Source organism: Spermophilus citellus, assembly GCF_964194105.1.
Source record: "Spermophilus citellus genome assembly, chromosome: 4".
NCBI classification, from domain to species: domain Eukaryota; kingdom Metazoa; phylum Chordata; class Mammalia; order Rodentia; family Sciuridae; genus Spermophilus; species Spermophilus citellus.
Window position 1 is genome coordinate 184,572,728 of NC_138185.1, and position 17,435 is coordinate 184,590,162.

General features: G+C 33.7%; 1 protein-coding gene across 1 annotated transcript in view; it reads right to left on the bottom strand.

Annotated features, from left to right (window-relative positions):
- Window positions 1-17,435, bottom strand: part of NUBPL (NUBP iron-sulfur cluster assembly factor, mitochondrial) — a 232,470-nt gene that overhangs the window by 132,342 nt on the left and 82,693 nt on the right. Inside the window, exons 5-6 of the mRNA XM_081293295.1 lie at window positions 10,290-10,329; window positions 10,109-10,199 (exon numbers count right to left, since the gene is read on the bottom strand). Of these exons, the coding sequence (XP_081149421.1) occupies window positions 10,109-10,199; window positions 10,290-10,329 (131 nt within the window). The remainder of the gene's footprint in view (window positions 1-10,108; window positions 10,200-10,289; window positions 10,330-17,435) is intronic.

Consider the following 17,435-nt stretch of genomic DNA (forward strand, 5'->3'; position numbering starts at 1 on the left):
TTAGTTCAAATTGTTGTAGATTATCTTCAAGGTCTACATCAACTACAGAATTGTGTGAAAAAGTCAGAAATTCCTCTGGATGTGTTCAAGGTAGAAATGGTCTATTGTTAAGGGTTTGGCAATCAGCCTCCTTTTTAATTTACTCATTTTCAAAAGCAAATTACTTTAGCCTCACTGGTTTTTGCTGCTAATGAATTGTGTCTGACATCTTTCATCCTCCTTTGATCAATATATTCTTCTGGCTTAGCACAGTTTTTCCTAATAGTGCTTCCTTTTGCACTAATTTTGATTGCTGGTTTTCAATTAAACGGTAGAGTACCATTTTATCAATTCTCTCAGAAACAAGCCGGTTTTCTGCATGCTGCCCACTTAAATCAGATATACAATTAGAGCCTGCCCTTAACATGAAATGACCGTCTCAAGACCTCTACTGCATCACTTTACTCTGGCACATACACAAAAAATGAAATGAGAAAAGTTCTCTGTTGTCAGACAAAAGAATATCTAAGTGTTTTTGCTTTATCAAAGAAACACTGGCCCAATTTAAACCACAACAATAGCTTTGATTCCTAGCACTTTTAAGTTCTTTCTCTTGTTACTTTCTGTTTGCTCTTTTTTCAGTCATGCCTAGATTTAGGCTAGATTCTCTATTTTTCTCTAATTTTCCTTTCTTCTTTATTTAGATGACAGAAAAATCCATTAATGATATCTGTTGTAATACTTTTATGTTTGGAATAAAGAGGCAAATCATATGTTTTGAAATTCTATGTATTCTGATTCTCTGTATTCACTTGCTGAGAATGAGAATATGAAGAAATAAAATCAAGGTAAAGTCTACCTCTCCTTAAGAAGCACCGAGTCAATGACAGAGAAGTAAAACTGGTGACTTAAGTCCTCAGTCTCAACCATTCCTAGATGTTTGGTTAGCCCACAAATGGGCTTAGAACATGGTTATCATTCAGGCAAAAAGATATATTCAAAGTAAACAAAGGTTTGGAACTCTGAAGGGGAAGATCAGGGGGTGAGAAAATTAATACTGTATTGAAAAGTTCCAGGGAAGAAGGTGATGCAACTAGGTAAGGAAGCCATTTTACCTTACCAAAGAGAGAAACAGCTAGTGATAAAACGAATGGGACATGGGGAGATGACATGGTAGTTCCTGCATCCAGGACAATGTGAGATATGTCTGAAAGCCCTAAAATTTAAGGAAGACAATTTATAGCCAAGAATAGTGAAGTACTTTCATCTTTCAAAGGTACCAGAACAAGGGCTAATCCAAGAAGGTCAATCATCAATACAGAACAAAAGATAATCTAGCTCAGCTAGATTAGCAGAAAACAAAGGGTATTTTAAATAGAAGGAAATAACCAGCAATTAAAATTCATAGGCTGTTTCTAACTCCTTCTGACAACTTGTTCTTTTTCAATGCTGTTGCAGAGGGCTACAACAGAAGGCCTTCACTGGGTAATGGGTTAGGAAAAATGCTCACAGAGCCACGGCACTCTCCTTAACCTCACAAACAGCTCCAACTCAAAACTAGAAGCAAGAAGTGAGAGTATGAGTGACTGACACTGTAAACACTAACTTCCTGTTCTTAATACTTTGGTTGCTTTGTTTTATTTCTGTTGCCATCTTGATAAAATTACCCATGTAAAGCTTTAGATCACTTAGTAGTTCTAGTAGGTGAAAAGCGTCTCTATACCTGTATTAATAGGGAAGAGAGGAAACAAAAGTAAATTGGTGAAGACAGATCTACTCCAGTGCTTAAACAATTCGCTGTAAATGACTTGTGTGGGAAACTGGGAACAGTCAGTGCCAGTCTAAAAAAAACTGCAATACTTTTGGTCTTAGAAATCTAAAATAACAACATGTAAAAAAGAATATTTCATTATAATATTCAAAACTGCATGGATAAGTACTCAGTCATCACAGTGAGTTGAAGGTAAGTCATGTAAGTCATCCCTGACAATTAGCAGAAAATGAAGGGCATTTTAAATAGGAGGAAATAACCAGCAATTAATATTCATAGGCTGTTTCTAATTCCTTTTGACAACTTGTTCTCTTTCAGTGCTGACCGCAGGGTTTCTTCTATGACATGGAACCTAAATGAGATTGCAAAATCTGATATCCTATAATGATAGCACAACCTAAATGGTCAAACCATATACTACTCAGCCTTGTTCTCTAAATTCCAACTTCAATTGCCTTAAATAAAACACTATACAATGATATATGAAAAATCACCAACATTTCCAGCATATCTGAATGTCAAAGGTAAGTCTAAAACTAAAAGCTTTTTCTTTTCTTTATTTCTTTTTTATGGTGCTGGGGATTGAACCCAGAGCCTTGTGCATGCAAGGCAAGCACTCTACCAACTGAGCTATATCTCCAGCCCCCCTAAAAACTTTTTAACAATTTGAAATCTGGAACTTTTTCTCACACATTGTTGTATCTTCAGCATCTAACCAATGTCCCAAACATAGTAAATAATAAGTAGCTAACAAATGTCTACAGCTGAAATGACAATCTAATGACATTTTTTAAAGTACAAAAATAACTGACGCAAGTTCAATAGATAATTATTAAATGAGTGAATAAATGCATGGTGTTTAAAAGAAACTTATGCTAGATTAGTCAAACAAAGCCACTTATGAAATAATATCACCTTATAAAAAACATTTCAAAGAACCTGGCACTAAAGCCAAGTTATAATTCTTTTTCCTTGTTTACTAATCTATACTCTTAAACAGGAAATGGGAACTCAAAACTAACTAGGAACTCAAAACTCTTGGGCCTCAGATTAAAGTTCCAAATAAATCTAAGTATAATAATTGAGATATATTGTATAGAAAATCTGCTTCATGTTTAAAGGGCTAAAAAATAAAAATATTAAAAACAAACATGTCTTAGGTGCTTGAAAGACTACTTACTCTCTCTACCCTCTAACTGAATTAATTGGTGTTCTTCATTTTTAATGTTTCATGAAGACCTAATAAAGTATTTTAAAGTATGAGCTCATATAAAGTACCTGATGATGCAAAAATCATAAAGAGGACTGAATAAGGTCAAATATCCAAAACTGACAATGAAGACATTCAATGACTTCACCAATACTTAATTCAGTCTGTGAACCTAATCCCTGCAAGGTAATAAATTTCTTTGTTATATTTAAACAGGGCTAACTTAATTATCTTAAGAACATCATTTAATATTTTATCTCTTTGCCTAAGTGTCTGAGAACCTTTGAAACTTAATATATCATACTATAAATCTAGATGAGAAAGGTACTTTGTTATTAGTTATATAATGTCAAAAGAAGAAAAATGAGTAATTTCCTTAGAAACTGTTTAAACTGTGACTACAAAGAAGGTTGTCTGCAGTAATTTTTTCATGCCTCCATATATCTTAACAGTCAGATGGTTTCCAAAGCTATTGCTACTGTCAAATAAGGATTTAAAAATATAATTTGGTTAAGTGCAGATGCCTTACAACTACTATTTAAAGATAAACATTGAACTGTTTAATGACTCATCTTAATGAGAGCTATAAGGGCCCGTTTAAAATCTTTGGGAATAATTATTATTTGATATAAATATTACTTAAAATCAATGAGTTATATAAAAATGTTTTTACTATATAGACTTTATATTGAAATAGTACTGGTAATAAAATTTTATGCATATTTATTTCCACAACACATTAGTCATAACCTAATAAACTTCTATTTGCTATAAACATTAAATACAGGAAAGAATTTGGTTGTTAATTATCCTATTAAACACTGGGGAAAGTACTGCCTATTATAGCTTCTTGTATAATCACTTGCCATTTGAGAAACTATGTATCAAACTCCTTTGGCTTTTCCCATGAGAGGTACTTAGGGGGTTCAAACTTTTTTTTTTTTCATTTTATACAGGATTAAGCAGAGCTTAGCCCAACTCAAAAGCAAAATTCTTTAAGAAACCAAAGGCTGAGAACATTCCTTATTCAAACGTGAAATTCCATTGTCAGGGAAATCACTAATACCAACTATCAAGGGAAAATGTCTCATTCCTATTGTAGGATCAGCTAAAGTGAAACTGCTTCTTTAGTTGCTAGGAAACAAGGAACTCATTATATGCCATTATCAGAACCCTAGAGAAGAAAACTGGCATCTGCTTCACATTTGGGTATACTAGAGATTGAACTAAAAGCACTGAAACTGCTGCCAAAATCCCTGGTCTCCAAGGTTTACACTGTGACCACAGCAGGTGCTCAAATCAGACTAGCCTTTGAAGTTTCCCTTTCTGTAGCTACTTTTCTAATAACTAAAATTATTTTTCTAATATCCCACATTTTCAACTCAGGATTCTAAGAAAAGATTTGCTCAGGAGTTAAACTAATTAAGTTTATGTTGAACACAATTTAAGAGTCAAAAATGCTACTCAGGAATCTTCCAAATTACTGAAAAGTTAAAAACTATTAGTTATTCATTGAGTGAAATATTTTACATATTTATGTCTTTGATAATTAAAGTCAAGATGGGAAATAAAAAGAAATTATTTCAAATATCTAGAGAAAGAAAAGAAACACATAAAGATAAATCCAGTACTTAAAACGACATTCTAGCATTTAAGTACCTAGTTTTCCTAATTGATCCTAAAGTTTAACTTCTGTTTTTATGTCTCAACAAACTTTTTTGAAATACAACACAAAATATATTCATGAACACATACCCACATAACCATGTTTATTCATCAATCTTTTCCTTTCCATTAACAAATCAGATAGAAGGACGCAGGGTGAAAGTAGAGAGATAAATTACTAGACATTGGCAAGTTGAAACCAAAAGATTTCTATACTACAGCTTCAATATTCTTTTTAAAAAAAACTTACAAACCATCTTCCTTCATTAGATTAAATCATGTGAGGCTCCATGCCATATTATAATTCTTCTCTCCACCTCCCACCCTAATGTTCACCTCATTTCGGTTACTTACATTTGCCATTCTGGGCTCAAAAACCTGCCCTGCTCAATAACTAACCCCAAACTCTTATCTCGAGCTACTGTGCTGGACTTCACTAGCAGGCCCACCTTCTCTCAAACTGACTCTTGCTCATCTTCTTTGTTTTATAAATATTATTTCCACTGAGGATTGCCAGATTTAGCAAATAAAAATACAGAAAACTCAGTTAAACTTGAATATCAGAAACAATTTTTTTTCATTTGAGTATGCCCCAAATTATTCATTGTATATCTGATACTCAAATTTAGCTGAGTATCCCACATGTTATTTGGTAACCCTATTGTAAGATACCTTGATCCCTGATACTTTCTCACTTTAATTAGAGACCTGACTTTTTTCACATATAACCTTATTTTAAAATTCTTTTTATTAAAAAAAAATGCCTAACTTCTTAAATGTCTTTCCTTTTATGAAGACAACCATTTCTTAACTTCACTTCTCACATGGCTTCTCTTGTAGCCACTGAATCACTTCTTCCCCATCACAGGAGATTTTCAATTAGTTGATGCCTTCAATTTTTCCCAGTCTCCTGATCCCTCCTGACTACATATCTTCCTGGAAAACAGGATTTCATTTCAATGTTTCCCTCAATTTATTCCCTGGGTACATTCCCCTTTTGAACTTTCTGCCATGCCAGTTACTAATTCTAGATCTAACAGTAGGTTTGCCCACATTAACTTTCAGGCTTTAGAGAGTTACTGAAGACAGTCATAAAAACTTGGTAAAACTAAAAGCTTTGATATTTAGCATCCAGTGGGCTTTTTCTACTGCACAGAAATCCTATCATTCATCTTTTAATTTATTCCTCTGAAAGAATTATAAAGCATGTATCATTGTATCCCTAAACGCAATTTCAGAACTGGGTTAGTCACCTGGGATAACTGAATTAAAGCTGCAAATACCTTGGCCATACCTTGGATTTACCAAATGAAAATCTTCAAGTGGAAGAATTAAATAGGGAAGCTGTAAATCTGAATTCTCCACCAGCTCCTAGCTCTCCAGGTATTTTATGAACACTGAAACTTGTGAATCATTTTTTATTGAATAAATTCAACGTCCTTTTCCTTCCAACTGAGAAGACCAAGGAAAGAATAACTTTTATTAACCTTTTTTTAGCAACAAATATGATAGGGTTACCTCATCTACTCTCCTTTCCATTTGAAGTTTGAACTTGAAACTATAGACTTCCTTTTCAAAAATAATTCATATGATATCTAACTTCATTGCCTTTTGTCTCTTTCATAATATTCCTTTTTCAATAATCCAATTATTTCCTACAATCTTAAGTCCCTGCTCAATGAATCCTAGTACCTTGGAAAAGATATGACTGACCCCTTTTGTGAATGGAGGAGGCTTTCTTTTCATACCATTTCCCCATAAGCTATTTCCCCAAATCCCCATAATGGCTGTTTACCTAATAAGCAGAAATACCACCCCCTTTATTGTCTTGCTTTAATTTTATTCTTAAACTCTCATAATCCAATTTCTTTTTCATTCTCTCTCCTACCCAAAGTTAAGAAATGGTCACATAATAGCTGTTATCTCCTTGTCCTATCTCAAGCCACATTCTCACTGAATTTTCATTCTTAAAACTCTCCAAAATAGAGATTCTCACACTTATTTACAGATTAGAATCAGATGGAGACTCCAAAAATGCTGATACCTGGGTCATACTACAAGAGCATATGATTTAATTGGACTGGAGTGTGACCTGAAGTTTTTCAAGATCACTAGATGATTCTTTTGTACAGATATGTTGGAAAAACATTGCTTCAAACACATAACCTAATACTCCACTGAATGTAAGATATATCATTATTGTATACAGCACAGTTAAAGAACAATAAAACACCTAAAATGAGTTGGAATCTATCAGGAGAACCCTACAAAAGCTGGAATCCCAAAGGACTACATTCTTTTAAACTAAAGTAAATGAAAAATCCAAAATTTAGAAAGAAATTAGAGGGAATAAACATCAATAAATCTTGGCCTTGGCAGGAGAGTGGGACAGGGCACCTCCTTAGGAACATGAACCCTAAGTTGGTACCCACAATGCTTTCCCTTCTGAATTCATACCATTGAAGTGGACCCAAAAACCTCTAACAGAATTTAGTTGAAAGGTGCCTCAGATTGAAAGTATTCCCAGATGACTGCACTTAGATCCAAGCATAAAGTAATCCTAAAACAGCCATAAGTTACAAGATATATCCTGATTAAAGAAATAAAAATATTAAAAGAAAATTATATTGTGATTGAGAAAATATAACAATAACAGCACATTTATATGATACAGGTTTTCTAAGGACATTACATGTTTTAACTCATTTAACCTTGAAGACAAAGAAGCTACCATTAATCCCATTTTACAGGTGAGGAAACAAGCTCAGAGAAGTTTTTGCTCAAAATCACAGTGCAATGAGGACTTAAAACTCTTAGGCCTGCAAATAAATATCCAATAGACAACTAAAAGCAGGATAATAAAAAACTTGGCATTTCTGCCCACATTTTGCATCTGTCTCATTTGCTGTGAGTCACATTGGATTTCAGGAATAACAAGTCTGATCACAAACATCTATGATGAATTGACACTATCCCCCAGACAACAGCAACTTTCTTATTACACAAAAACCCCCACCTGACCAATACTGATATCAAAATCAACCAGACTACACAGTTTAACCAAGAATGCTTGGCTATGCATATTTCTGGTCTCCCTTGTCTATATAATCTGGAAGCTCATGTCAGTACGCTCAAAGATAAGACTTGAGATGCTTGTCTCACCTTTCCTTTTCATTATGACCACATGGATTAAAGTTTCTTTCCTGCTCTTCGCCATTACTTTTTCTGCTTTGTTTTTGAGGCAAGTGGCCAGATCTGATTTGTTGGGACCCCCAGAGTCAGGCCTCTTGTCTAGAACTCTAGAGACAACAAAACTATTAGATATGGAAAATGGAATGAACTCAGGCAGATGTGGCTCCAGAATCCACACCCTTAGCTACCAAGCTATGACAACATCCATATTAAAGGGATAGGCAAGAATATAATGACCCTAAGCTATAAAGGAAATTATGAAAGTTACCAGAGAAAAACCACAGTACTCACAGTGGAACAACTATAGAAATTATGGCAGATTTCTTATCAGAAATAATGAGGCCAGAAAATGAGGCCAAAAAACAAAAGAATATCTTTAAATTGTTGAAGAAAAAAATGTCAACTCAATTCTATATACAGTGAAAATATATAGGGAAAAATAAAGATGTTTCCAGTACATTGAAGTTGAGAAAATTTATCACCAGTAAACCCACACCACAAAAGAACACTAAGAGAAGTTCTTAGGTTAAAGAAAAAAATATATCAAATACAATACAATTCAGATCTACAGTGAAAAAATGAAAAGCATTAAAACAATAAATATGCTATTGTTTTCTTATTTAATTAATTTTCAGTAATACAGATTGAACCTAGGGTCAGTCTGTCACTGAATTATACTTCCAGCCCTTTTTATTTTTTATTTTGAAACAGGGGCTTGCTAAATTGTTCAGGCTGGCTTTGAACTTATGATCATCCTGCATCAGCCTCCCAAGCTGCTAGGATTACAGGTATGTGCCACCCCATCCAGCCATTGGCCTGCTTTCTAAAGCAAAAATGTTTCTAAATAAAACAAATAAAAAAGGAAAAACACCCTTAATTAGAAGCTTATATGATGGACACTAGCCTGAATATAGTCCTGAAATTTAGCTTTCCAGCTCCCATTAATATGTACAGATGAAAATGACTTCACAAAAGATTGTAAGGTAGATATACAATAATTCACTACTCTAGGTAACCCCTAGGCATCCCGATAAAATAATAAAATAAATTCATTCTCTCAATCTCAACTTTTATCCTGATATTTCTGTGGTATGTTTGCTAAAAATGTAACTTCAGTGCTTATAAGAATAAACTGACTTTCATATAATTTGTTAGAAAGCTCATTTTCACCAAATCTCCAATTGATCCTAAGCCAGGTTACCAAATTTTCTAATATTTTTAAATGAAACTTTTGATAAATGTTAAGAACAATGAGTAAAATTAGATAACCAAAGTGTTGAGAGATTAGACAAATTTTGATATAAAACATGTATAACGATCTGTACAATTAGAAAAATGAGAAATTATACCCCAATGATTCAAATATATGAATTGCCAAGATCATTGTAATGTCATGTGTAGCTAATAAAAAATATATATATAATGCAGCTGGGTGCTATGGCACATGCCTGTGATTCCAGTGACTCTGGAGGTTGAGGCAGGAGAATGGCAAGTTCAAGACCAGACTCAGCAACTTAGCAAGACCCTAAGCAACTTAGAGAGATCCTATGTCAAAATAAAACAAAAAGGGGTTGGGGATATAGCTCAGTAGTTAAGTGTGCCTGGGTTCAATTCCCAGTACCAATGGGAAAAAATGCATAATAGGCAATTAACAAAATTATTCTATATTCTCTGACAGTATTCAGCAGTAGAGAAAAGAAACGCTGGGTTAATCTAGACAAAGCTCTCCTTATATACTTAGATTATTCAATCCAACTTTCTCTTCATTTATTACCGATAAATTAAAGTTGATTGGACAGACAGTATTGGACAGATTTATATAACTACATATACTCAAAGTAAAGCAAAATTACATTTTTATGAAGCAATTTAAAATCACAAATACCATAATTTATATAATTTTTCTACATCTCAGAAATTTCTATACTGCCCCTGTAACTCAATAGTGACCACAATAAGACTAACCATAAATCTAAAGGAGGCAGATTACTTATAAAAAAAAAATTTGTTCTTCATACCACAGACTCAACAATCAACAAAACAATCTAAAATAAGACACAGGGTTTTAGTACTCACAAGCAATGAGAAAGACTAAACCATGTAACACTGAAATTTGGTCTTGGCGCCACATAACTCATTATGTACATTACTCATTGTACATTCAGCATATCAACTAGATTCCTTTGAAAAAATCTCAAACTTGATTGAGGATTTTAACAACTCTCCAATCAGCAAATGTGTTAACTACAGCCTTTCCAATAATAAAAAGATATTTAATACAACTTTCTTACCTGTCTCAACAGTTTCTCAATGGCTGACATTACCATAAGGCCTCTCCAAACTACTGGTGCAGTTTCTTCAACCAGGAAACCCATAGACATACTGCAACAGTAATATAAAAACAAAAGTCATTTCTATAAATTAATGGATATTAGTCTGCAAAGTAATACAAAATTAAAAAGATATGCTCACCATGCAATACCGTAATTCAAAAGAGGCCTCATAAGGTTGTCTGAAATAAGAAAATAAATGTCTCTTTTAGAAAGGTAAACCATTATACATAAACATACTGCTATGGTTTGCATCTGGAATGTCCCTGGAAAAGCTCATGTGTGAGGCAATACAGCAATATCCAAAAGTGAAAAGACTGGATTATGAGGGGTCTGACCTCACTGGTGGATTAATCCATTTGATGGATTAATAATTTGAATGGACTTACTGGAATATGTGAAAACAATAGGCAGATAGGGCACAGCTAGAAGTAGGTCACTGGTCTTGAGGGGCATGGCCTTCAGAATATATCTGTCCCTAGCTCCTTTCTCCCCTCCCCCATCATTCCCACTTGTTATGAGTCAAGCAGCTTTCCTCTGCCGTGCCCTTCTAGCATGATGTTTCTACCTTGAAGTCAGCTAAATTTAGTCAGTACTAAATCTTTAGTACTAAATTTAGTCAGTACTAAATCTTCTGAAATCATGAGCCAAAATACATCCTTCTTCCTCTAAATTGTTCTTGTCAGGCATTTTCATCCCAGCTAAGTAAAGCTGACTAACACACACTGATGTTTATTCATCTTTTTAAAACATTTTATTATTTTTAATTGATAAATAATCACATATGCATGTATGCATTGTATAATAGTTATATCAACATAATTAACATATCCATTACTATATATATATATATATCTCCATATCCTTCCTTTATGGCAAGAACATTGAAATTCACTCCTTTAGCAATTTTGAAATATATAATAATGTATTATTAACAATAGTCACCATGATTGTTAGAACTTATCCCTCCTGTCTAAATGAAATTTGTACCCTCTGATTAACATTTCACCTCTTCCTATGCACCCTTGTGGACACACAGGCTGCTTGTACTGCTGTAATTTAAGTTACAATTAATTAAACTCAATTTGTAACCATTTAAACATTAGAACAATCATACTATTTATATTCTTTTTTGATAATCTTTTTTAAAAATATTTATTTTTTTTAGTTTTAGGTGGACATAATATCTTTATTTTACATTTATGTGGTGCTGAGGATCAAACCCAATGCCTCATGTATGCTAGGTGAGCACTCTGCCACAGAGCCACAATCCCAGCCCCATAATTTATATTCTTGATAAATGCAACATCTAAAAATAGTTGGAATATAGTTAGCTCCATTAAGAAACAATTCATCTACAATTTCAACATGTTTCTTAAAAAATAGCCTCAATAAGTAATTTTTCACCAATTATATTCATGTATATGGATATACAAATACATAAATTATATATATATGTGTATATATATATATGCTTATCCAGTATGCATATTCTTGTATGTGTGTATTTGCATATACACACATATAAACACACACATCTAATCAATTCTCCCAACACTCCACAGGGTTGAGATTGAACCCAGTACCACAAAAGAAAATATATTTTTACATTGTCAGAAAATGGTTATTATAAAATAGTTTCTTTCAGCACATTTTCTATGTAACCATATCTCCAATGACCATCAGTGTTGGGAAGATTTCATCCACAGATCACTTACTAAGGATGCCATCCTTTGTGGGTTAGCAGGTTTCATGTAGTGATACTCCATTGAATATTTTTCCCTCCTGAGGCACTAAACACTGTCTCCATTCCTTCATACATGGACCTATAACATCTAAACCTAAGTCATCATTATGTTTTGGATTTGGAATGTCCCTTAAAGGCCCATGTGGTGAAAGATTTAGTCCCCAGCTTGGTGTTATTGGGAGGTGCAAACTTTAAGAGGTGGGCCAAGAGATCTTTATAGGTCATTTGCCCTTGAAGAGGACTGTGGGACCCCATTCTCTTCCCCTTGTCTTCTTTCTCTTACTATGAGCAGCTTTGCTCCTCCACATGCTCCCCCACATGTGATATTCAGCCTTGCCACAGGCCCAAAAGCAATGGAGCTAATTGACCATGGACTGAATCTTCTGAAATCATAAGTCTTTTTACTTCTTTTTAAGTTGATTCTCTCAGAAATAGCCAGAAACTTCTACAAGTGACATTGGAGAAAACATCATATCTATAGCAGTGAACTCCTATTTTCTTATTATTTCGGAGAAATCTACTTCCTTTCCTAATATTTTGTTCATATTTCATCCAATATTTTAAGGTACATTATCATAGGAAGAGTTTCTCCAAACACCTACCCTGCCAGATTGCCAGAAATACACATGGAAAGTTACTTATTTTTATGTAGTGGTCTTATATCTCACTTAAAGCCCCCAAGGTATCTTTTAGAACTCTCCTTTTTTGTTGTTGTTGTTGAGTTTGTTTGTTTGTTTGTTTTTGGTACCCGGGATTGAACTCAGGGGCACTCAACCAATGGGCCACATCTCTAGCCCTAGTTTGTATTTTATTTAGAGATAGGGTCTCACTGAATTGCTTATTGCCTCGATTCTGCTGAGGCTGGTTTTGAACTCACAATCCTCCTGCCTCAGCCTCCTAAGCCACTGAGATTACAGAAATGCACCACTGTGCCTAGCACTAGAACTCTCCTTTTTTTTTTTTTTTTCCATTCGTGTTACATCCTGGCTGAGAAGCTGTCTGTATTTTGCCTGTGTCACAAGACTTTCTGTGAAACTGATTTTTATTTTTTATTTTTTTAATTGATTTTTTAAAAATATATGACAGAAGAATGCATTACAATTCTTATTACACATATACAGCACAATTTTTCATATTTCTTGTTGTATATAAAGTATGTTCACACGAATTCATGTCTTCATATATGTACTTTGGATAATGATATCTATCACATTCCACCATCCTTGCTAATCCCCTGCCCCCTCCCCCTTTCCTTCCCTCCCCTCTTCCCTATCTAGAATTCATCTAATCCTCCCATGCTCCCCCTTCCTACCCCACTATGAATCTGCCTCCATATATCAGAGAAAACATTCGGCATTTGTTTTATTGATATTGGGCTAACCTCACTTAGCATTATCTTCTCCAACGCCATTCATTTACCTGCAAATGCCATGATTTTATTCTTTTATTACTTAGTAATATTCCATTATGTATATAAGTTTTATCTTATTATTCTGTTTGAATCTTCTACATAGACAAATATATTAAATGGAATTAATAATAATTTTGTCTTCTCCTTCACTATATATGCTCCTTCCTTTTATTTTAGGACATTGGCTAAAAACTGCAGCAGCAATAGCATCCTCATCTTGATCTTAATGGAACATAATACAACATACCAAAATAAAATCGGAGAATAAAGTGAGAACCTGTTTCAAAATACAAACAAAAAGTGCTAGAAATGTAGCTCAATGGTAAAGCATCTCTGGTTCCAACCCCGCAAAAAATCTAAGTAGTTTAAACCCTGTTCAAAACATGACCAGAAATTCTAACTAGGATTGGGATAGTCAAAAACATTCTCACAAAACTGAAACATAAAATCTCTGAATACTAAATAAAGAATAGTCTTTGGGGGCTGGGGTGGTGACTCAGTGGTACAGCACTTACCTAGCATGTGTGAGGCAAAGGGTTGTATTCTCAGCACCATATATAAATAAATTAAATAAAGGTCCATTGACAACTAAAAAATATTTTCTTAAAAAATGGCCTTTCACTTACTTTATCAGTATGTTATGTCATAAACCACAGAAATATGAACTTCAAATTTCTTGATGTTAATGAATGATATTATAAATTGAAAGCTCAGCAAAGCAGAAAATTCATCAACAAGTTAAATGTGTATCTTGAAACTTCAATAGGTACTCATTTCCACAGCCCACACAGTAATGTAATGCTTAACAACAGGGATGTACTGAAAACTGCACTGTCAGATGATTTTTGTCATGTGCACATCATAAAGTGCACAAAATGTACACAAACCCAGATGGTATAGCCCACTACACACCTAGACTACACGGTATGTGTATAAATGAGTGTGCATGCACATGCACGTGTGTGTGTGTGTGTGTGTGTGTGTGTTATAATCTAATGTTCCTAGGGTCACAATAAACAAAACAACATGAGAGTAAATCAAGCACAAGAGAAAATGATGCAACAAAGGGACACAATGAGCATGAACTATATGTACTACATGAAGCTGCTGCCAGAAATAACATGGAACATTGTTTTACAATAAAATTTTTTATAAGTATAAAGAATATACTCTAAAATAACATTAGAAGCATATTAAATTTATAAATTAGTAATATAGTTACTTATCAACTATTATGTACTGTACATAAAACAAATACTTAAACCAGTAATACAATCATTTACTATTATTCTTACAATTATTCTATTATGTATAATTGTAGGCACTATACTTTCTTACAATTGGCAGTAGTAGGTTTATTTACACAAGCATCTCCACAAGCATGCAAATAATGCATTATACTATACATTATGTTAAGATGGCTATAATGTCACTAGTGAAGAGTTTTTTTCAGTTTCTTTATAATCATATGGGACCACTGTTGTATATGCAATCAGTCATTGTTCAAAATATTAGTATAGCGTCAATGACAAATTGGAATGATACAGAGAAGATGAGAAAAGTAAATCAAAACTACAGTGAGATACCATGTTACTCCAGTAAGAATTGCTATCATCAAAAAGACAAAAGATGTCACTTTTTTTTTTTCGAGGATGTAGGAGACAAGGCACACTCATACATTGCTGGTGGGACTGCAAATTGATGCAGCCAATATGGAAAGCAGTATGGAGATTCCTTAGAAAATTTGGAATAAACCCACCATTTGACCCAGCTATCCCACTCCTTGGTCTAAACCCAAAGGACTTAAATCAACATACTACAGTGACGCAGCCACATCAATGTTCATAGCAGCAAAATTCACAATAGCCAAACTGTGGAAGCAACCTAAATGTCTATAATAGATGAATGGATAAAGAAACTGTAGTATATATACACAATAGAATGTTCCTTAGCAATAAAAGAGAATAAAATTATGGTATTTGCAGGTAAATGGATGGAGTTGGAGAATGTCATACTAAGCGAAGTAAGCCAATCCCAAAGAACCAAAGGCCAAATGTTCTCTCTGATAAGTGGATGCTGATCCATAATGGATTGGGGGGCATGGGATGAATGGAGAAACTTTGGATGGGAAAAAGGGGAGTTGGGGAGTGGGCATAGGGGTAAGAAAATGGTGGAATAAGACGAGCATCATTACCCTAGGTACATGTATGATAGCCTGAATAGTGAGACCTTACTTTGGGTTTAACCAGAGAAGTAAAAAATTGTACTCCATTTGTGTACAATGAATCCAAGAGCATTCTGCTGTCATGTATAACTGATTAGAATGAATTAATTAATTAATTTTAAAAAGTTTAATAAAAGACAAAAGATAATAAGTGTTGGTAAGCATATAGAGAAAGGGGAAACCTAGTACACTGCTGGTGGGAATACTGGTACAGTCATTATGGAAAACAGTGTAGAGGTTTCTAAAGAAATTACAAATAGCATGACCGTATAACTCAGCAATCTTTCTTCTGGGTATAGATCCAAAGGAAATATAATCACTACCTCATAAAGGTATCTGTACTTCCATGTTAACTACAGCATACAATAGCCAAAAAATGAAAACGATCTAGATATCTATCAATGGACAAATGGTAAAGAAACGGTGGTATGTACATACAATGGAATATTATTCAGCCTTAAAAAGTAAGATCCTGTCATTTGCTACAACCTACATGGACCTGAAAGACATTATGCTAAATGAAATAAGCCAGACACATAAAAAAAATATTACATGACTTCACTTACGTGAGGACTCTAAAAATACAAAATTTAAAGTTAAATATATAGAGATAGAAAATAGTGATGACCAGGTTGGGGTATGGGTAGGAATTGGGGAGAAATAGATTTTAAAAAAATACAAAGTACCAAACAAGTAAGATAAACAAGTTGTAAGATTTCATGAACAACATGAGAACCTGAGTTGAGAATACTGTATTGTATTAAGGGTTTCTTCTAAATGAGTAGATTTTAGATACTATTGCCATGCAGGTGGGAGAAACAGGTAACTCTGTGAGATGATGGCTGTTAATCTGCTTTACTACAGTAGCCATATTACTACATATATCTGTCTTATGAAATCTGTTGTATACCTTAAACACAAAAAATAAAATTAGGAAAAAAAAATTAACATGGCCCCTGTACAAGGATGATATGCTAAATTTAACACGGAAAAAATGTATACTGAACCCCTAAAAATATATAGTATATACATTAAAAAGAAAGTTATAGGAATATTCTTCATTGTCTTTCACTATGAGTGAGTAAACAAAATTAATACTGCCTAAAAACATTTTACTTTCACTGATTAATAAAATTATCACAAATGCAATGTTGGCATAGCTTGAAGTAATATTTTTAAGTTAATAGAGAAAGGTTCTGAATAAAAACCCCATGGTTACAAATACAAATTAGTTTCTCTGTCTTAGTATTTCATCCTATAAAAAAATATACATACCAATTTTTCCACATAAATATAATAGAAAAATTAACCAAGTATTACTGGTTGAAAGTTTGTATAAAAACTTTAGAATCCAGTGCCCTGTGAACAATAACTTTTTGAACATAATTAGCTGAGGTTACCATGACACAGATCATTATTTCCCACCTCTTCATATCTTCACGATAGCTCATGCATTTAAGCACAAAAGATTCTTACCATAAGTCAAACAATTTCAATTGCCATAATGCCGCTCTTAGAATGAATGACATTCTGCTGCATCCACCTCACTCTACTGCAACAAAGTTCCCTCATTTCTAACAGGTGTGAATTTAATTAATTTATTTTATGTCACTAGTGCATTTTGAACAGATTTAGGGACTGCTTTTATATTACAAATTGTTAAGCCAAAATGAATGGCACTGTGGTCATGTAAAACTGAAGAGCTGGATAAAAAGGAAATAGGTATAAGAAAGGTCACTTTAAATCTTTAAAGTTGACATCATTAAATGTTCCAAGCATAACTCTGATCTAGAATCAGATCTTCTTTCTGTAGAGGCCCCATTGTTCATGACTCAACTATAGACATTATCATTTACATGGTATTAGCAATAAACCTGAGAAACCTCTGTACTTTCCATTCCACTCC